At 42.9% G+C, this 21657-nt stretch overlaps 3 protein-coding genes across 8 annotated transcripts in view; 1 reads left to right on the forward strand and 2 right to left on the reverse strand.

Annotated features, from left to right (window-relative positions):
• Nucleotides 1–4141, forward strand: part of GARRE1 (granule associated Rac and RHOG effector 1) — a 99025-nt gene extending 94884 nt beyond the window's left edge. For all 4 annotated transcript variants that reach the window (XM_075940084.1, XM_075940086.1, XM_075940085.1 and 1 more), the window contains 2 exons: nt 634–712; nt 1654–4141. In XM_075940084.1, the coding sequence (XP_075796199.1) occupies nt 634–712; nt 1654–1980 (406 nt within the window). In that variant the 3' untranslated portion in view covers nt 1981–4141. The remainder of the gene's footprint in view (nt 1–633; nt 713–1653) is intronic.
• A 1227-nt stretch (nt 4142–5368) lies between these two features.
• Nucleotides 5369–11042, reverse strand: SS18L2 (SS18 like 2). Its single transcript, XM_075940089.1, has 4 exons — nt 10892–11042; nt 10492–10623; nt 8873–8949; nt 5369–8458 (listed from the first exon to the last, which is right to left on the reverse strand). Exons 2-4 carry the CDS (start codon nt 10558–10560, stop codon nt 8374–8376), a joined length of 231 nt encoding a protein of 76 aa, XP_075796204.1. The 5' UTR covers nt 10561–10623; nt 10892–11042; the 3' UTR covers nt 5369–8373.
• A 4216-nt stretch (nt 11043–15258) lies between these two features.
• LSM14A (LSM14A mRNA processing body assembly factor) overlaps nt 15259–21657 on the reverse strand; it is a 40328-nt gene continuing 33929 nt past the window's right edge. For all 3 annotated transcript variants that reach the window (XM_075940087.1, XM_006130563.4, XM_006130562.4), the window contains one exon: nt 15259–16583. In XM_075940087.1, coding sequence (XP_075796202.1) covers nt 16560–16583 — 24 coding nt within the window. In that variant the 3' untranslated portion in view covers nt 15259–16559. The remainder of the gene's footprint in view (nt 16584–21657) is intronic.

A 21657-nucleotide genomic window follows, 5' to 3' on the forward strand; every position in this document is an offset into this window, starting at 1 on the left:
TTGGACAGTAGGAAAAAGTTCCTAACTGTCAGGGTAGTCAAACACTGGAATAAGTTTCCCTGGGAGGTTGTGGAATCTCCATCTCTGGAGATATTTGAGAGTAGGTAAGATAAATGTCTATCAGGGATGGTCTAGACAGTATTTGGTCCTGCCATGAGGGCAGGGGACTGGACTCTATGACCTCTTGAGGTCCCTTCCAGAACTAGTATTCTGTGATTACTTTGGCTCCAATTTAAGAGTACACAGAACACAGCTCAGTTTGACATACGTACTTTACTATATATAAGAGGACAGAAAAAGGTGGGTGACTGATTTCAAGATGTTTTCCTATAACTACTGTTTTTTAAAGTTAAAATGTAGAAACTACTATCCCAGAATCTACCTGCCAGCTTTTGTTTTAAGGAAACAGGAACCTTACAGTTAATGTTTCTTTCCCTTTACTGGGTACAAGATGCATAGAATGAAAATGCGCACACACGCACACACAGAGCTGTCAGATGTTCAGGAAAAATAAACAATTTTCATCTCATCTTTCAGTCAGTCTGTCATCTTAAGAATTACACATTACAGTAGGTGAAAAAGAGGTACTTTTAAATGATGGCAAACTGCATGTCAATCTGTTGTTTTCTGCAGAAAACATAGTAGTGGTGAGCAGGAACCTAGCACACTACCATCGCCACCTCTTCTTTCCACTGTAGATGATCTTAATCAGGTAAGCTAAAAATTGGGGGTTTTTTTCTGTATATTAATGAAGATGATCTATCAAGAGAAGAAAAACTAGATAACTTGATAGGTACCCTCAGACTGCTCACAAGATTTAAGTTGTTGTAACTTCTGAATTGAATCAATACCAAAAATTATGTTCAATGTAAGTGAAATCTAAAGCTTGGCACAAAACGTCTTCCAAAGCATCTTTGCTCTGTTTCTTGTCAGTACATAAACAGTAACAATTTAAAAAAGGAAAATTGACTAGAAGCAGCTCAATCAGTTGAAGCCGCATTGCTTCCCTCCTGTTGGACTCATGTTCCTGGTTGCTGGAGAATGGAAGTGTGTGGCTTTCCTGATTTCTTGTAGTGTTCTTTTCCCCTCACTTCCCCTGATATGTTGATGACAAACCACAGCAAGTGGTATGTTTATCAGGGTGTGCTAATGGCACGTTAGTGTGGCATAGATGCAGGGTTAATACTGCTTTGCTGTCAGGTAATTTTTTTAAAGTGAGAAATGAATAGGGAAATGAATCACACCGTGAAGTGAGCTGCCAGACAATGAGACTGACCACCAACATAAATGATAACTGAAACAAATTAGTCTTTGCCCTATAAAGATGTAGTAGAGCTCTACCAATTGTAAATGTGTTCAGGATATTTCATGAAGAAAGTCTGGATATTGAACATATGCCTCCTTTAAGCCAGTAGTAATTTTTTTAGCATAATGATTCCATAGAATTTTTATAAACAAAAATAGGGAAAAACCTATGGAAACCCTATGAATGATTTTGCAACATACTTCTTTTCTAGGAAAAAGGGTACCTATTATACAAGTATAAAAAATGAACTTTTTTCCTGTCTTTCCTTACTATAACTAAGATTTACACAGTTCCAAAAGAAAGTATTTTGATTTGCAAAATCAAACCTGACAATTCTATCTCCACAGGATAATAAAACCAAAACCTGGCCTCCTAAGGCTCCGTGGCAGCATTCTACATCCATCACAAATACACTGCCCAATCAGAGTACATCTTTGTATCAGATGAGTAACCCAGTCAGTCAGTGGAATGACACAATGCAGATTTTACAGTCACCAGTTTGGTCTACAGCCAATGACTGTGCTCCATCAACAGGGATTTCCTCCAATTTTGCCTATGCTCAGCAGCAACACTCACCACAGCAGCAGACTCCCCAGCACAAACAGCTGAATAAGGGCTTTAAATCTTTTCCAGTAAAGCACGAACGCAGACCATCTTATTTGCATCAATACTAAATGCTTTTTTATATTGGAAAGATGCATCATAGGGCCAAACAGTCTTATAAGTTATGTATATTATCTTTGTTTCCCCTTTGTGTATTGGCTGTGTTCTGGGTTGTTTTTTTTTAATATGTGGAGTGAAAACTTTATGGTGATGTACATAGGTTTTAAATTGTTTTACAGTGTTGAGCAAACAGCCAATATATTTGTTAAATGTACACAAAACAGTCAGAAACTGAGATATGAAATGCTTTTAAAATGTGTATATTATCTTTACTTTTCAACCCCCTTTTTAAAAATTGCTAAGAGTACCATGCAAGACACTATTTTATAGCTATTTTCATATAGATTTATAGTTAAACACCTGCTAAAATCCTTGGACTATTTTAGCAAATATAGTGGTTGCTTTTGCTCAACACTGTTCTTGTTTAGATTTATAATGGACAAGTTGTAAAGTCTTTGTATTCTAAGTAAACAGCCTGTGACAACTTTTTTAATGAAGTGGGGCAGCAGCTTTTAACATGCCGCACAGTGGGTTTGTTACAGAAGTGTTGCAAAAACCACTGCAAAACTGCGCTTTGCAGTAATTTCATTAATGTAAATGTAGAGCTGCTGGAATCACTCAAATTTGTTTCAAATGTTTTTTGGGCTGCTGAAGGTAGATGGTATCTATGTGGATATGACTACACTGATTTTCAGATACACAATATGATACTTCTACATTTGGCCAAAGGCATTACCCCCACAGTGCTCCTTAAATGTATGAAACTATAACTAAAAGACTACTTGGCATATATTTAAAGTCTTATTTCAGATGCTACATTTAGGGTAAAAACTGTGAGCTGGCTCCGAAGAAAAACTAGATTAAAATGTTGAGTAGCAGATACTTAAAATATTATGTGCCCTTACAAAGTGAACCTGTGGAATTTGGAATAAACTTCCAACCAAAGTGGATCCAGGCGCGTGAGACTGGTGCTTAAATTGAAAAAGAAAAAATAAATATATATGTATAGTTATCCCATTGTATATTAATTGAAGTTACAGAAGATTCTTTATATAGTTAAAGCTTATTTAAAAATGTTCATATTTCATCTTTAAAAGAGTTTAAATCATATTTTCTGGTATAAAGTTTTGACAGTATTAATCTTATTTTTGTATTTTCTTAAATCATAATGCCATTCTAATATGTTAACTACTAGTAAAGTGGGGGTTTAGTTCTAACTACATATAAATTTTTTTCAGTGAAGATAAAAGCACATTTATGTTCCCATTTTTCTACAAACTTAGGTACATCTATATCTAAAGATACCAAAAAATAAAATATATATATATATAAAATATACAACACTAATACTATTAAACATTTGGGTGTTTAAAACCCATTCACTCCTTTTTGTTTGTATGGTGATGGGCTGTAGTCACAGGCCCGGAATGTTACCTTTGTGCTGTTTAAGGATGCCAATGTTGCCTGTATTTGATATATTGCCACCATGTTTTCTGAAAATTCATACTTACCATGTTTACAAAGAATTGTTTGCTGTACATGGACTTTTTACAGTAATGTGTTTTGCACAATCAGTGTGGCTTTTGTGTGTAAATTGTTAATGCTCTGTACTATTTTACTTTTGAAAACCCTCTCCTGAAAGTGCTAGTGGTTACTTAGGTTGACAAATGGTTTGGAGTTTCCTAAAGTGTGTTGATTAACATTTGATCCTAAATTTGGTTGTATGTCCCATTATTACTCATATTAAATCCAAACGCAAATTAGAATTATTTATAATTTTGAACTTTTCCTAACAAGTGCCAAAACTGTTGCTGAAGTTTTTGTAATGTATCGGTAGTTACAAATAATGGCACTTTCTAAACTTAATATTGTGGAAACAAAATTGAAACCATTTCTCTATCTGCATTTTGACCATGTAGGTGCTATGCCATTTGCTGCCGATTGATCTGAACACTGGTAATTTTTTAAATTGTTGCACTTGGTACACAAGTCTTGCCATAAAACCTGTTTATCATTTACACTGCCAAGTGCAAGGGTTTGGTGCTTACCCTTACTGCAGTACTTCTTGTGAATAGCTAATGCTTCTGAACTGGAATTGAACATTTTGTATTTTCCTTTTAAAGCGCCTGAAAGCAAAATCTATATGCTTTATTAAAGATATACATTAATAATAAGTCATACCTGTTTAATATGCTCCCCACTGAAAATGAACAGCGCCTTAAGATGCAACTTTAATTTGTCAATGAAAAGGTATCAAGAAATATTAATGTAAAAAACTGTCAACTGTTTACTTAATGACTTTAGTGAGTTGTCTGCACACTAGAATGTGGTATCAATTTCCTCCTTATTTTGGGGCTACTCTACAATGAGGAGAGTAAATAGCATGATGAATATTGCAGAGTTGTTGAAAAGCAATAGGTTGTATTACGTCCTCAACATAGAAGGCTTCTGCTGGTTAATATTTTCACTTAGCTTGCAGAATAGCTGCTAAAGTCACTTTCCTTATGCATGGTTCACAAATCTAATGGATGAGACAATTACCTTTGCTTTTGGACAAAATTACAATCTGATGCCATTTCTTTTACATTACAGTAATTGTGTGACAAACACAAAATCTGAAGTGTGCAGAATGAAAGCCTGTTATCTGTATCTTTTTGCTAGCAATGAAATATATGAATACGACAACTCATTGAGGGGAAAAAAAACCCCAAAAATCAGGCCAGTCTTTTCACTGATATCAAAGGAATTGATTTAGAGGTCTTTATCAGATTACAAAATATCTAACATTGTCAAGCAAGTTAAAATACTTACTCCACTTTGACATTACTCAAACAATGAGTATTCCCTTATAAAATATTTAAATGCAGATTTAAAACTCATTTCCTAAGTATTTCCACTAAGAGGATAATACTTACATACTATTTCTGAAAATACACATTACTGAATAATCTGTGAAAGAAATCAGCTGTTCTTTTGTTGGAAAATGAGAAATGTAACCTCAGAATATTTGATAAACTTTCATGTTTAGGAGGGAAGCAACTACTCAAGCCACTTAATACTTTGAAATCTCTTTTGTTTGTCTAGCAGCCGTAAAGTAGGTTTCCTCTAACTCACTTGTTGCATGAATTTCATACTAATCCCAAAAGTGCTTTAGCTCACTGAGAAGAGCTTTAGTTCAATCTTCATAGAATCATATTGCAATGTATCCTGTAAATTAACTATTGCAATTGGTTGTGCAGCAGTTGACTGTGAGTGCAGCAAGATGTATCCTTGTATTGCATCTGACACAAATTACTTACCCTGAATTTTTGCCAACTTAAAACCAAGGTTTTTACAACTTAAATGAAAATATTTTCATTAACTATAAATAAAATTAAAATGATTCAAACAGCTGTATACTTATGATGTAGCATGGGTTTAATGAAATGTATAATCTACAAGTGTTGGTTGTACTACAAACTGAGATTTAAGAGTCTAAATCCCTTTCCAGGAAAACTGGCCCATGAAGATATTCTCATCAGAGATGAAGGTAGAATGCACTACAGTAAAACTCCAAATGCCCGGCATCCGGTGGTCTGGCACCAACAGGAACCTGGAAGTGATCTGGCCACCCAGACAACTGGAGCTGCTCTGCACTGCTTCCCAAAGTCTGACGCTGCTGCTGCTGAAACTGACCAGCTGCAGACCTGGGGAAGTGGGGTGGAGCACAGCAGCTGGGTTGCTGCCCAGTTGGTCCTGCAGCGCTGCCCCTCTCCAACCCGGCAGCACCCCATCTGCTCTGCCCCAGGGCTTCCCCAAGTCCGCCACTGGTCAGTTTCAGCAGCAGCGGATGTGGGGAAGAGCAGCTGGGGTGCTGCCCAGTTGGTCCCACAGCGCCGCTCAGGTGAGGGGCAGCTGTCCCACGGCTTCCCCAAGTCTACCACTGCTGAAACTGACCAGCAGCGGACTTGGGGAAGCTGTGTGCCAGAGCAGTTGGGGTGCTGCCGGGTTGGTCCTGCAGCGTTGCCCCTCACCAGCACCCGGTTTGCCCCACACCACGCTGTTTCCCGCCCGATCCGTCACAGCCCCCCTGCCAGAGTACCTCCTGATACGTCGGCATATTCGATAATCTGGCATCCCCAGGGTCCCAAAGGTGCCGGATTATTGGAAGTCTCTGTACATCATGCACTGGGGAGGAATAAATGTCTTCTGATTGCTGCAGTGCCCACCTATTGGCAAAGCAAGTTAAGTACAATTACACAGGTTTTACTGTGGAGATTGTAAATTCTCAAATTCAAGAACTTAGACAAGAGAAATCAGTTGTAGACATACTTAGTACAACCAGGAGGGAAGAATGACAAACTTAAAATTGTTTGCTTGTCTTTCAGGCCACTGACAACAATTCTCAGAAGTGAGCATTGCAACTAGATACATTCAAAAGCAAAAGTGTGATGTAGAAGTACAGTGTGACTGCTCTATAAACCTGACAATGGCATGGAAAAGGGATAGAGCACTAAGCCAGATTTTAGTTAGTGTGGCTGTTTAGTGAAGGAAGACTATCAGTCTCTGGTATAATTTTAGAGGGCGTGGAGAATTGTCATGAATCTCTTTAACTGCATGGTCCAATAACTGGTACTGGAGTAGAAAAAGGACGGTCAGGTCTTCAGGGCAGCTAGCACAAGGAGGCCCTAATTCTGCTTAGAGCTTCTGTGTATTGTCGCAATACAGTAAAGGCTAGCTCCTGCAAGTGCTAGGGATCTCCAACCTTTTTAAGCATGAGATCACTTTCTGAATTTAAGTGCAAACCAGGATCTACCTCACATCCTTGCCCCGCCTCCAAGGCCCCACCTCTCCTCACTCCATCCTCCCTCCCCAATCTCACTCACTTTTATCAGGCTGGGGGTAGGGGTTTGGGGTTCAGGACTGGGTCTGAGGTTTGGAATGCAGGCTCCAGCTGGGCACCACTTACCACAGGTCGCTTCTGGGTGGTGGTGTAGTGGGGCTAAGGCAGGCTCACCCCTATCCTGGCCCTGCACCACTCCCCAAAGCAGCCAGCAAACTCTCTCCATCCCTGCTCCCCTTTGCTTTGTGGAGATGTGGTACAGGATGGAGGGAGGGGCACCGTGATATCAGCGCCCCCCCCCCCTTCTTGTGCCCTGCACAGCAAGCAGGAGCCTCTTGGGGTGAGGGGCACCTCCAAGGCAGAGGGCAGGAGTAGCACAGCAGTGCTGAGAGGGGCAGATGAAGTGCTGGCACTTGACAGCCCCCTTGCCAAACCTGTCAGGATCACCTGTCAAAGGCTCCAAGATCTACCAGTACATCTGGATCTACTGGTTGGTGGCCACTGTGCTAGACTATCTCTAGTTATCTGTCAGATCTGTCAGTACAGATTGAACCTCCCAAATCTGGGACTCCGGTCCAGCAGGACCAAAGAGCACCAGAGACAGGAGCAACACAAGGGTTGGGAAGCCCCTGCCCTGATTTCAGTGGAGCTAGGCCACAGCCAAGGAGCTGCTGCCCCAGCCAAGAAATCCCCGGTTGCAGCAGAGCAGCCCCCCATGGCAGCAGGACTGGGTTGACCAGGCTGCTGGAATCCCCAGCAGCAGCAGACACAGCCCTAGCAGCAGGGCAGGGCTGTGCACCCCAGCTGGGAAACCCCAGATGGCAGCAGCAGCCAGGTATCTCAGACAACATCCTGAGGCAGCAGGGCCAGCAGTGGTCAAGCAGTCCCCGCAGGGAACCCTGGAAGGCCCTGGGGTAGTGGGTGGGGAGCCATGCTGGGCTAGTGGGAGAGAAGCCAGATAGGGAGCCGTGCTGGGCCAGTGGCAGGGAACCCAAGCAAGAGGAGACCAGTAGTGGGGCAGCCAGCAAGGGAGCACTAACCTCAGGTCCTCAGAGTGCTGGACCAGGGAGGGCCAACCTTTATTTAAGTGAATCAGAATTTGAGCTTTTGTTCCAAGCTCAATCTGCCCTCTGGTATCCAGTGTCGTCATTCACCACCTTTACACCAAGCTCATTTTCCAAAAGAATACATGATGAAATTCAGGTTGTTAGGGGTTCAGTGATACTGCTCCATATTGTCACCTATACTCACAGAAGCATGAAAGATTTAGGTGGCAGCACTGTCAGGAAAGCTGTATTTTTCTCTCAAACCAAGAAAGGGGAAGATGGTTGCAAGGCATCTTCCACATATTTATCAGCTCACCACTAACAACATGCAAGGCCCTAGCAATTCTCTTCCTATTCTACTCCCTAATGCCCATGAATCATGGCCCTTGGATTCCCAGATGATCCCTATCAAAGCTTGTTCTTTTAGCCAGTCAAAGAGGGAATGTTGTATTCCTCTGAGCCTTAGCATTCCTCCAATTCAATCATGTCGTCTTGCTTTATATAGGCACCACTGAAGGATGTCCAAGTTTGTGGGATCAGTCAGTTTTCTGCACAGTGGGTGGTGCTGCATCAGCAATAGTAGCCAAATAAATAATGTTTCTGTGCAAGATATGCTGGTACCTATGAGAGAAAAAAGTTTGGAAAATTCAAAAGGTAACAAGACTTGACATTATTTGAACGGTTGTTATTTTCTACAAAAAACTGAAGTCCATGAATACATACCATATTAGGCTCTTTACTGTACACCCAAAATGGAAAAACTTACTCTTGGGGAAATAGTTTATTTCCCATTGTATTTTATTTCTCCTATACCCAACTTCTAAATTACTTTCACCCTAAAGATGAGGAAGCTTATTGCATCATCAACTGAAAAATAAAATATTGATCTTGCATGTGGTCACTGAACAAGGCTTATTTTAAGTCCTAATTTTTCTATACAACATTTTCTGATAAATTCGGTGTGTTGAACATCTAAACTAGAACCTTTGCTATATATGCATCATAGTGACTGCATTTCGGAATAAACTTACTTACTGCACACACTCTGTAGCTCTTCCTTTATTTTGATATTCTACAATGCACCGAATCAGTTGATCGTTTTCATCTAGTAACTAAAAGAAACACATACATTAGTGCTTTACTGCTGCTACAATTGTTTGAAATCTTTTACTGTAAGTTGTTTATAACGGCAAAAATTCCCTTTAGGTGTCTGGTTTTGTCTTTGATAACTAGGCTGAAAATTATCAGGGGGTAGCTGTGTTAGTCTGAATCTGCAAAAGCGATGAGGAGTCTTGTGGCACCTTATAGACTAACAGATTTATTGGAGCATAAGATTTCATGGGCAAAGACCCACTTCATCAGGCTGAAAATATTTTTCCTGCATCTTTCTGAAGTTTAGGTATGCAGGCTGATTTATTTGTGAGGCCTAGAACAGTATTTCTCAAATGTGGTAGTAACAGCCTCAATACAGATGGGAGAGAGGAATAAAGCAGACCCTTCCTTCTGAGCAGAACCTAGGGAGTGAGCTTCTGCTGGGGACTCCAGGGACAGGCTTCAGCCTCTCATAGGATTCAGCCAGAAGCTCCAATGACAGGCTAAACCTCCCTCCTGACCCATGAGCCACAGGGCTTTGGCTGTCAGGCTTCCCCACTCGAAGCTTCAACTAAGAGGCTTTTGGCATCAGATTCCCCAGCTTCTGGGATCCAGGGACTAGGGATGTAAGCGAGTAGAAGACTCAACTACTCACTTCCCCTCCCCCTTGCTGCCTCTTTATGAGAGCCAGTGCTGGGGGAAGTCAGGTTAAAAGCAGGCTCCCCGCAGGACTGTCTCCATAGTGCCAGCTGCCTCTAACAGAGGCACGGGGATGGGGGTGACTGCTGTGAAGCAGCCTTGCCCCTGGTGGACACCCGCCACGTGGACGGGCTGCTGGACTCTTATTACATTTATAATGCAGAGCTGCAGCAGTTCGGAGCCGGCACCACTTGGATTGTTCCAGAATTGCTGCAGCTCTGCATTTTAAATGTAATAAGAGCCCAGCTCAGTCCTGGTTCAGGCCAGCTCTGGTTGCTACCATCACTGCAGCTCAGAGCGGTGCTTATCGACTAATCATGTAGTTGATACAAATTGTATCGATTACATGATTAGCCAAATAACCTCTCATTAGCATCCACACTGAGAGCTGCCTGTGGCGCTGGTACTACCCGTCAGAGGCACAGCAGTCAGACGGGTGAGAGCAGGGACCACTCTGTCCCTCCTCCCCCACAGAGATGATGCTGGGAGAAAGCAGCTTAAGTTGGCTCCCGCTGCCCCCCGTGGTACCTCTGACACAGGCAGCAAGGTGGGGGAGGGGCGGGGAGTGACTAGGCCTAAGCGTATTGGGTAGCCGACGGGCCGCTTCCATCCCCCCTCAGCTCCCTGCCCCCTTTCTGCATCCTCCCCTGCCAGAGCCACAAGGGCGGGCACGGAGGGAAGGGGGCGCGGGAGCGCGCTGGCGCTCAGCGCCCTGTTACTGACTCCTCCCCCCCACGTGGCACGGCTGGGCAGTGTCGCGGCAGAGGCTCTGGCTGGCTCCCCGGCCGCTCGCTGCCCCCAAGGCCAGGGGAGGGAACGTCCCGCGCGCGAGGGGGCGCTCGAGGGGGTCCGGGCCGACTCACCCGCTGCAGGGTCTCCTGATTCACTTCCGCCTTCCCGCGCAGCCGCTCCGGCACGAAAACCACCGACATGGCCCCTGCTCCGGCCTCTCTCCCCGCGCGAGGTTCTGATTGGCTCTGCCCCGGCCGCTACCACTAGAGCCCCAAGGGGGGGGGGTGGGGGGGGACGAGAAAACCAACTGTCGTCAGCAAACCGCCTCCCCGCGCAACGAGCTCCGCCCATTCACCCCTCTGCGTCCCTAAGCGCGGCCGCCGCCCGACATGCCCTGGGCACAGCAGCGCGCCCGACTCCTCAGCGGGGCCTCCGAGGAAGGCCCCTCTACACCCAGGGGAGCGAAGGTGGGGCCCTCAGGCCCGCTCACCGTACAGGCCAGGCAGCAAGGGATGGTATAAGCCGGCTCACCGACTGCCGTGTCTTCTGCGTCATTTCCGCTTCCTGTGCGGTCAGAAATTACCCCGGTCCCCGCGCCAGGGCATCTGGGAATCCCAGCCGTCCAGCCCTTCCCGCGCCAAGCTCCGATTGGCTCCGCCCAGGTCGCTACCACTGCCTGCAGCTGGGGGGAGACGCACTTTCTCCCCGCCCGGGCTCTCCAGAGCATCCCTCTCCGCTCCGGCGTGAGGCTCGGCTTCGCGCCTACAGCCGGGCGCTTCCGGAACCGCCCCGGCAGACGCTTCAGCTCCGGCCCCAGGGCCTGCGTGAGAGTCCGGGAACGAATCTCGGGCAGGGATCTGGGCTTCTCTCTACCCCCCCGCAGGACCCTGGAGTAGACCAGGAGGCCAAGCCTTGGAGAGTGGGATCCTGCATCCAGCCCTCCTCCTCTTTCCGGAGCAGCTTTCGTGCGAGAGGCCCAGGCAGTACCAGAGCAGGAGCGATGTGTAGGCAAAGCACTGCCTGGGCTAGTAAGTCCAGCCAGAGCTTAGGCAGCAGGGGTGGTGACTAGTTACAGCCAGCACAAACAGCAGAGGGTTAAATCCACTTGGTTAGACGAAGCTACTTGAAGTGGTTAGCTAGGAGTTACTCTACATACCTGTGCTCATGTACCCCTTAGCTGCTGTCACTATTACACACAGCAGTACTGCATAAATGCATAGAGAAAGCTAGGACGGCATATGCAAGAGTGAGCAGGGATAGTTTAGCTCACGCTAGCCCCTGAATACTTAATTTGTAACTCAGCTACACCTCAAGCTTTTATAGCTATACTGTGGACACAGACCACAGCCTCTACTCCCCCCCCCCCCCCCCCCCGCCCCGATCCTGCAAATCCACAGCTATCCCTATCCATTGCTGTGGCTGCAAGTAGTCATTTTTGCAGCTACATACACCAATTTTGTGTCTAGAGCATTCTACTTTGATGCTTGGTAAACTTAACACAACAGTGGTGCCCTCAGCTGTATCACTTCACTCCTGTTTCTGCTAAAGAGTTTTCTAGCTGAAGGAAGTTCTTCCCTGTTCAGTTTTCAGCTGCTTCCCTCTGCCAAACCATAAGACTGGGCTTGTTTTATCTAATTAGTTTGCTTCATGATCACTTACTTTATGTTAAGGGATAAATTACAATATAGCAGTTGAAATTAGTAATAACAGAAGCTAATTAATCAGTTAAAAGGCAAATGAAAGGGCTTTTCCTTTATGAATCCTAGCCCTTTGACTCACCCTTTTGAATTTAATCCCACTTCCTTTTTCCATCATTACTTTTAAGATTTAAAACTAGTTTACAATAGTCATTCCACAGAAGCATAAGTAGAACACATAGCAATGCCTATGCAGTTTTCAAGTAGAAAATGACTACTTTTATCAACCCCTTAAAGCTATCAGCATGAGTGTAAGATGCATTAGTTTCAGAGTTGGACAGGTCCTCCACTATAAGAAAACTGTATTGCAATAAGGGTAAGGAATGAACTCTTAACTATTTGCTTCTGCAGAAATGAATCCCATAAGCTATGTCTAGACTGGCATGATTTTTCACAAATGCTTTTAACAGAAAAGTTTTTCCATTAAAAGCATTTGTGGAAAAGAGCATCTAGATTTGCACAAGAGCACCCGTGCCAATCTAGATGTGGTTTTCCGCAAGGCCCCCATCGCCATTTTCACCATCTGGGCTTTTTTGTGCAAGAGGGCTTTTTCCCCAAACAGGAGAGTCATTGTATTTGTGGAAGAACACTGACAATCTTACATTAGATTGAATTTGTGCAAGAACACTGACTAAGTGGCCAGTGTAGGCAGCTGGCAAGTTTTTCCAAAAAAGCAATTGCTTTTGCAGAAAAACTTGCCAGTGTAGATGCAGCCTTTGTGTTTTCAAACTTCTGTTTAGACATGTTAACAGTTAATTCACATTACTCTCAAAAAGACAAATGTATTTTTCTAATACACAAGAATAGTATGAAATAGTGACATGTCATTCGTGCCCTTTTAGAATATTTCTACATTCATGCCAGGTGAACACAAGGGGTGTTTGAAAGTGAGAAGAGAAGTAGTACTTCAAGTTAGCATACAGTACATGATAGAGTTAAATACAAAAAGGCATCTAGCATCCACAATTGAATTCCAGAGCATCAGTAATGGTAAGAGTCAGGAGAACCAGTAAGCCTCACTTTCCAATGAACCAGTGGAAGTTGAAGCAGCTCCCGTGCAGGTAGGGCACAATTCCAGCCCCCAAGGGGCACATTGTGGGTAGGGTGCTCCAGCCCATCCAGACTGGAGTGATCCACTTCCCATCTCCTTCAATAATTAAATGGTTAAATGTTTTAATTAATTAAATGGGATTATGCATCCCTACTAGGAGAAATTGTCAACTACATTTTGTTTTGTAGAGTATGGAAATACTCGGATGGGTAGTAGTAGACTTCACAGGATGAGAAAAGATCACCTGGAGCGAAGGAAAAGATGACTAATACAAACCCTTCCTAGGAAGCAAATTCCAAGGAATTCTGTCATCTAGATAAGTTCTGGAAGTCCAGGATGTGCCTGGACATCTAAGGCTTTTTAAATGTCATTACAACTACCCAGCAATATTAAAAATATATACCTCCGCGCACAGAAGCATTAAACCAAACTCGCTCACCCACTGAGAAAATCAAAAGCAAGGGAAGAGCTTTGAGTCTGACATATCTGGAAACACTCATCCTTCCACAACAAGGCAAATAAATAGCTTTCATGACAACAAGGTGAACATCAAATTATCCTTATTCCAGATACAGTACAGAAAAAAGTGAAGAGTTACAGTAGTTACATCTTGAAGCCCCATTAAGCAAGGCACCATAGAAACACGACAGCAATCTAGTTTTACGAAGACATGCACTAGGTCAGAGAAAGATTGTGTGGGTACAACAATACAGGCACATTTTCAGACAGTTGTGATCACCATCTGTCTAATTATCAACTGGCAGTAGTCTGTAGCAAAGCAAGAGTCTAAGGAGGGTTGTGAACTGACCTAAATTAGGGGGGTTTAAATTTGATTTGAGTGTGTCATTTATAAGGAGTAACATGGTAGAAAATACAACTCTGCCCTGAAAAGTCAAGAATACACAGCTCTGTGGTGCTCCTAGCAAACTGTTCCTGTGTGCACAGTGCTGACATTCAGGCTGCCTGAAATACAGCACCCATAATAAAAATTCTAGTTTAAAGTTGCCACAACATCTGTGAAACACCACTGTGTTCAGTTTAATTAACTTTATGCTAATGGGTTTATACAGACATCCTGAGAGGCCCAGGGGGACCTAATTTACTTGGGAGAGAAAGAGAGAGAAAGGCCCATAGCAGCAAGGTTTATCTTAAAAAATGGAGCCACTGATGAAGATGAAGAGAATGACTGTCCTGCAGCCATGTGGACAGCTTCAACAGGGAGTGAATTAACAAGCTGTTACATTTCTAGTGGCACTGACTGCTGGGGCCCCCAAGTAGAAGCAGCCACAGGAGGATAAGCTTTCCTTCTTTCACACATTCTTCCTGTAGCTTGCTTAAAAGAAGAGACTTGTTCTTTTTCTGATTTTTTCCTCTTTTGTTTTTCCTCTTCTTAGTATTGCCCTTGCTTGAAGGAGGAAGTAGAAGACAGAATTAGAACAGAGGGCCTGAGGTAGCTGATACTACTTTGCTTCCATTATTCAGAGGGAAGTGCAGTTCTCCTGGTACATCTGCTTGGGAAACAGATTAATAATCTATTCCTCCTATTCCATTTTTATTAGCACTAGAAAGAATTTTCAGAAGACTGATTTTATTGAACTGTTTATTCTGTCTTAAAATAAAAACCTTAGTTTTATGTAGCAAAGTACACTGAAGGTATGCCATGCTGCTAGTTACTGGGGTACAAAACACCCCAGTTAGTAACCCAAATGACTGGGGGAAATATGCATCAACTCAGACCTTCACAGCATGTATCATTGGTATTATATACAACTGATCTTGTTAAATAAGCCTGGGACACCTCACACAATATACATGGTTATTGCAACAGTACAGCACTGCCTCTATGTTCAAAAACCTCAAAAGTTGTTCAGGATCATGATTTGTGGTTTCCAAAAAGGCATTGTTGTTAACATGCAAAAAACATGACTAAACAATATTATCTAACACCTATGGCTGCCAATACTGGACCTTAATAAGGAAACCAATTACAAAATACTTCCTTGTAGTGCTATACAAAAAGAATCTTATCTTAATTTTATATCTATCAACCACTTAAATATTCCAATTTTCCAACAGTGCAGTTTCCCACATCTTTATCACTACTGAACATTTTTGAGGCTAAAGTTAACAAATCAAATCAGATAAAAAAATTTAATCTTTGGATCCCTTTATTCCTGTGGCCTTCATATACATATACAAACACAAATTACCAGATTTCCTTTTCAATTATAACTTAACCATATCACAAAGGTGTAACGAGTAATTTAGAATTGACAAAAAATCCATACCAAGTCATTTGTGGGTTCACTGGTCTAACAACCAGAATTTGCAATGTCTCCAAGCTAAAGCCTATCAAAATGCAAATTCAAACACTAAGAATTCTTTAAATTGATTATGTCTACTGGTATTACAACAAAGTTAACATTTCAAGAATTGACACGTGGAGGCTTATTTTCAACCCAAGCATATTAGAAGAAGCATATTAACTCATATGCCTGGGTCATTTTTTAAAAAGTTAATATTTACCATAAAGTAAAATTGTAAGTTCTGACACATGACAAAACATTTTATTTTAGTCCTTATTTGAAGAATCTCCTTAATTTGGTCAAATCCTGTGATGCGCCAGACATTACAAAATGAAGTTCTTGTATGAGAGACTAGTTTATCCAGTTTTGTATAATGGAAGAACATTTTCAAATCTTCATTATAATCCAGATATAAAAATCAAACAAGTTTAAAGACTGAAAAGCTAAGAAAAACAAACAACTAATTCAGTGTTCTTTAGCATACCAACTTTTGCAATAACATAGTATGTTTGCTGACTTAAAAATGTTTATTTTTTAAAAAATTAGTTGCTTTTTATACAGCTATACAAAGTTTGTAATGTTTCTTTGGCAATGGGATATAATGGAATTTTACAACTATATAAAAAGTTTCCTTTGCCTAAGAAACAATATTTACTGTGTGTACATATCTGACAAAGCAAATTTTCTACTGTCCAGCACCCTAGTTGACAAAGTACAACTATCTCAAAAGGGATATTACAGGATTTCCAAAAAACAACCTTCAGTGGATCAAAACACTCACAGTATCGACGGCCTTCTGCATACAATTGTCCTTGTAACTTGCGGCAATTATTAAATACAGTTTATTAAGAAAAATCCTTTCAATGATGAAAAAATACTTAAATTCCATCGAAGTACTGCTTTATAGCTAACTATACATAAGAAATTACTTACCCTTCTATCTCAAATATATTTAATGCTCCTTGTTTTCAAAGATGGCCATTTTTCAAAAAGTAACTGCATTACCCCCCTTTGAAATTAAATAGTTAAATCCCAGTGCTGGTGACAAGTATACAGCAAATTAACTTCATTCTTTGCAAAGACTGAAACTAATTCTCTTGATCATGAAGATCTAGAAGTTCACCTGGTTCCAGCTTTCTTGTAGACTATGCAGAAACTTTGTTGTCTTTCTAGAAAGGACACATTAGAATGTTATATTTTATTTAAACATATTTGTAGTCAATCTAGAAATGATTAATTGATTTTAGATGGCCACCAAAAAAAAGACATTACAGTATCTTTCCCAAAGGGCTAGAATAGAACTACAAAAAACTGCTTTATACAGTTAATTCTGCTCAAGCCTCAGATGCTGCTTCCTTCCATGTCAATACTACTGAAATGACCAAATGAAGTGTGCTCAGCTCTCAAAGGAGCTCAAACACAGGACAAACCTGTACCAGCTGGTGAAAAAAAGTCTGACACTAAGGAAGTTGTGTCAGTGCAAGAAAATTCAGGATTCCATAATGAACCAAAACCATAGGAATTTTCATAATGAAATCCTCTTCTCCCTCGCCCCCAAAGAAACTGGCATGTTAAAAAACTGTCCCAAACTGAATACAATGTAGCTTACTTGTATCTGTTTTTGTTCACTTGATGCATGCCACTCAACTTGTATACTAAAAACTGTCACTGATATTTTTTTTCTGATTCTGGAACAGTGATGCAACATTTGGGCTAAAATACTGAGGTGCAAATGTGAAATTCCTATATGAAGGTGACATTATAAAAGTTCCAATACTGGAATCAATGAAACTTGAGGATTGATACTAGGCAGAGGATCTAGCCAATTATTGTTCATAGTAAAAAAAACCCCTACAGAACAAAAACCCTCTTTCAGAAACAAAACAAAAAAAGACAAATTATCTAAAGTGTCTAACTGAAAGCATCACATGGCAGTTGCTGCTTAGGGATGTCTGCCTGCTATACCCCTCCCAGAAGGCACTGCAAACACAAGAGATGACTTCAATTATGACTCTAGAGAGTACATCTTTTTTGAAGTTGTTGTTTAAGAGTGTATATATTTTGGGAGAGGATTCTACTTCTCACCTAACTCAGTGGCTCAAGCCAATCCTGAAAACAAAACTATTTCAGTTGGACAATTCTCATTTGTCATGCTTAAGGGACATCAAGTTCTCAATGTTATATTTATAGACTTAAGACACCAAATTTAAAAATATATGTATGGATTCGAGCTATTTTTGCAGTCTCAATAGTGGCAGACATGGAAAATTTCCTTTCTTCTAATTTCTGTCCTCGTGCAGCGTTCTATGCACAGTTTTTATAATGTCAAACAGTGAAAATAGTTATTCTTCATCACACCTAACAAGAGCAATTTCTGAGCATTTTGGAAACCACTTTGGCCATAGCCTTAAGTCTCAGTTTGATTCTTTAGAGCCGAAATGTGACTTCCTCAGAGAGACAACTCAAGGAATTTGCATCACTAAGCTCACCTAACATCCTATTCTGAGTGTTTAAGTGGGATTTAACAAGTACATAGGCATTGTGCTGACTCTCTGTATGGAAGGGAGTTTAATTCCTAAAGAACAGTTGTTTTTGTTGAACAAAGCAGATATAACTTGAATATGAAATGCTTGAGGTGGATGAGAGCTTAAAGCAGCGTACTGCTGTCTTAGAAAAAGAGTGGCTGCTTACTTTTTGTAACTGTTGTTTGTTGAGATGTGTTGCTCACGTCCATTCCTACGTGTGAGAGAGCACTGTGTGCGTGAACATCGAAGACTTTCCTTGAGCAGTACCAATTGGGTCTCCTGTGGCACACTCTGTGGTGATGCCTCATGCTGTCGCATATTCTATATATATATATACATATATACATATACACACACACACATATACACACACACACACCCCGACCCAATTCCCGCTTCAGTTACTTCTTGCTGGAACAGTCTGAAAGAGGGGAGGCAGGTGGGTCTGGAATGGACATGAGCAACACATCTCTAAGAACAACAGTAACAAAAGCACATAACCATTTTTTCTTCAAGTGATTGCTCATGTGCATTCCAATATGTGACTTACTAGCAGTTTGTATGGAGATGGGGTTGGACCTCAATTTGTTGCCAAGTGCAGTTATAGCTCTGCTGAACTCTGCATCATCTCGAGACTGCTGGGTGGGGCATAACGAGTCATGAAAATGTGCATGGAGGACCAAGTAGCTACTCTGCAGATGTTCTGAATTGGGACTTGTACTAGAAAGGCTACCGGCAAGGCTTGTGCCCAAATTGAATGAGGTATGATTGGGGGGGGGGGGGGGGGGAGAGAGAAGGGGGCAGGCATCTTAACTTGATGCATGTTACAGAACTGGATAAAATATCCCACTACCACCATGCTCAGGACCCAGTCTGAGGTAATCTGGACCCAGGCATAGTAGAAGTGGGACAGACTCCCAAAGAGAGGGAAAGAATCCAGGATAGGCTCTGGTGTTGCATCCTTGAATGTACCCTCAAAAAGTTAGGCTTGGGTCCTGGTGGTTGCTTGGAGGGGCCTTTCCCTTGAGCAAAGGAGGAACAATGGGGTCCCATCCTGTTGTTGTGGCAGCCCCTATGGTGCCTGTGGTCCTGTCTGAGAGGGGGCCAGGATAGAAGCAGCATGGTTGATGTGGCCTAAAACTGGTAGTGCTAAGGGGCCTGGGTGTGGATACCCAATGACTTCAGTGGAACTGATGAATGGGAGGGATACTATTCTTCTAGACATCCCAGCCATTCAGTTAACTAAATTGCCTATAAAGGTTCAACCCAGAGACAGTGGGTCCTTGAGGGTCTCCAGGAAGTGTTGGCAGGGAGCCAAGAAAGCAATTGAAAAGACTTTTGAAATGAAGCAGGACCTTCCTGCTGTGGTCTTGTGTGACCAGAGCAAGAGCTTGGAGAAATGAGTTAAGCCAGACTACGCATGGAATTTCCAGCGATAATCCATGCCTAGGGAAGGTCTCTTGGAACAACAGAGATAAGTAGAACAGGTGTTTAGACAGATGCAATCAGGTTTTTTATTTTGGGGTTTGTTGAACTCCTCTGTTCTGAGCCCATGTAACCCCGTACACTAACTTTTAAAATGAATGCTAAGGAAACAATTGTTTTTAATCTGCTTTTTTTAGTTGCTCTGTAACATTTAGCAACCAACTATGCTTTACCAAGTACGTCATCTTTGATTTGTTAATAAAATAATCTTAAAACAATGATACGATTTCTGTGTCCTAGAAGGCACGTGGTTCCGTGCGCACATGCCTGAGACCAAAAGGTAAACTATTAAGAAAGTACAGGTTTGTTTGTTTTTTAAAGCTCTCCCATGAGGGTTCGGGGGTCTATTACTGGAAAAAAATTCTCAAGTGTCTTCCTCGATTCTCAAAGGGGTTTTTGTATTTGGATGTTGGCAGTATACCACTCGAGGTTAGGGTATCTGTGACCTTGGGGAGTTTTTAAACAGAAGCCTTTAGTGGCAGGGTATTTTAAAGTCTCTTGTGCCCCCCCCCCCCCCCATCTTCTGCACTTGAAGTGCCAAAGCGGGGAAAAGCCTTGACAGTAACCCTGGAGTCCCTGAGGCTGTGCAGGCAGTAGTCTGTCTTTTCAGCAAACAGTCCTGTCTCATCAAATGGCAGGTCCTGAATGGTGTGCTGTACCTCCGCTGAGGCACTGGACACCTGCAGCCAAGAGTTATGCCACATAACTATAGGACCATGGCCAATCATGCGCACTGCTTAGTCTGCGGTCCAGGACCACCAGCAGAACCATTGTAGTGACTGTGCAGCCTTCCTACAGCAACACTGAGAACTCCTGCCAGTTGTCTGAGGGAAGACACTCCTGGAATTTGGAGAGGGTTTTCCAGAGTTAAATGCAGATCAACTGAGGAGTGCCTGCTGGTTCGAGACCCGCAGCTGAAGCTATGCAGTCAAAGAGACCTTGCAACCAAGTATCTCTTTGCATCTTTGTGTCTTTTTTGGGGCAGGACCAGGTTGTCCCTTTACACTCAGTGGTTAACCGCATCCACCCCAAGCCCAGCTGGGGGTGAACATATAGGTGCTTGTTTCCCCCCGTGACACAAAGGGGCACTTCTCCACTTCTCTGACCGTGGGTACAACAGGGTCTTGCCAGATTCCTTAGTGGTCATCTGAATCAACTTAATCAGAGGCAGGGCCACCCTTGCAAGACCTTTGGATGAAAGAATGTCCAGAGCAGTGGGCAACCAATATGATTAGGGGGCTAGAGTACATGACCTATGAAGAGAGGCTGAGGGATTTGGGCTTATTTAGTCGGCAAAAGAGATAAGTGAGGGGGGATTTGATAGCAGCCTTCAACTTCCTGAAGGAAAGTTCCAAAGAGGATGGAGAGAGGCTGTTCTCAGTAGTGACGGATGGCAGAACAAGGAGCAATGGTCTCAAGTTACAGTGGGGGAGGTCTAGATTGGATATTAGGAAAAACTATTTCACTAGGATGGTGGTGAAGCACTGGAATGGATTACCTAGACAGGTGGTGGAATCTCCATCCCTAGAGGTTTTTAAGTCTCGGCTTGACAAAGCCCTGACTGGGATGATTTAGTTGGGATTGGTCCTGCTTTGGGCAGAGAGCTGGACTCGAACTCCTGAGGTCTCTTCCATCCCTATGATTGGGTCAGACTCTTCAACCACCAGGTCCACCAGGAGATTGAGACCTTAAGCCACATGCCTGAGCAAGTCAGGGTGGGCCCTAAAGTTTATGAGGGAGGTGACAGAGTGGTACCTGCCACTGCCTCATCCAGTGACTATGGATAAGAGGACATCAAGGGGACCAGGTCATACTATCCTGTCTGCTCTCCTTCCACATCCCCTGCTAGCTCAGGTTCAGGGAGAGAGACTGTCAGTTGTGCCACCACCAGCCATGTTCCCCTTGCACCTTCAGAGCCTGCATAGTGACGAGGCAGAGGGTGGTGCCCAGCTTGAAGGTGTCACAGAGGTAGCTATAGAGGGCAGAGCTTTGGCGAAAGGTCCATAGAGTAGAAATGGGCCGCTAGATGGGTGCCTGCCATTGGGGAGGCCAGGCCTGCATCACTGCAGGCGGTCCTTCTGCATGTCAGTGCCAGGAATGGGAGTGGTGTACCACAAGCTTTGGGATACGAGGGACTCTGCCTCCAAAGCCTACTCAGACACAGACCATGGAGGGACTGACCCTAGCAGTGTCAGAGATTGGTCCTGAGGCGAGCGGGCATGGACACTCATGG

Source organism: Pelodiscus sinensis, chromosome 12, assembly GCF_049634645.1.
Source record: "Pelodiscus sinensis isolate JC-2024 chromosome 12, ASM4963464v1, whole genome shotgun sequence".
NCBI classification, from domain to species: domain Eukaryota; kingdom Metazoa; phylum Chordata; order Testudines; family Trionychidae; genus Pelodiscus; species Pelodiscus sinensis.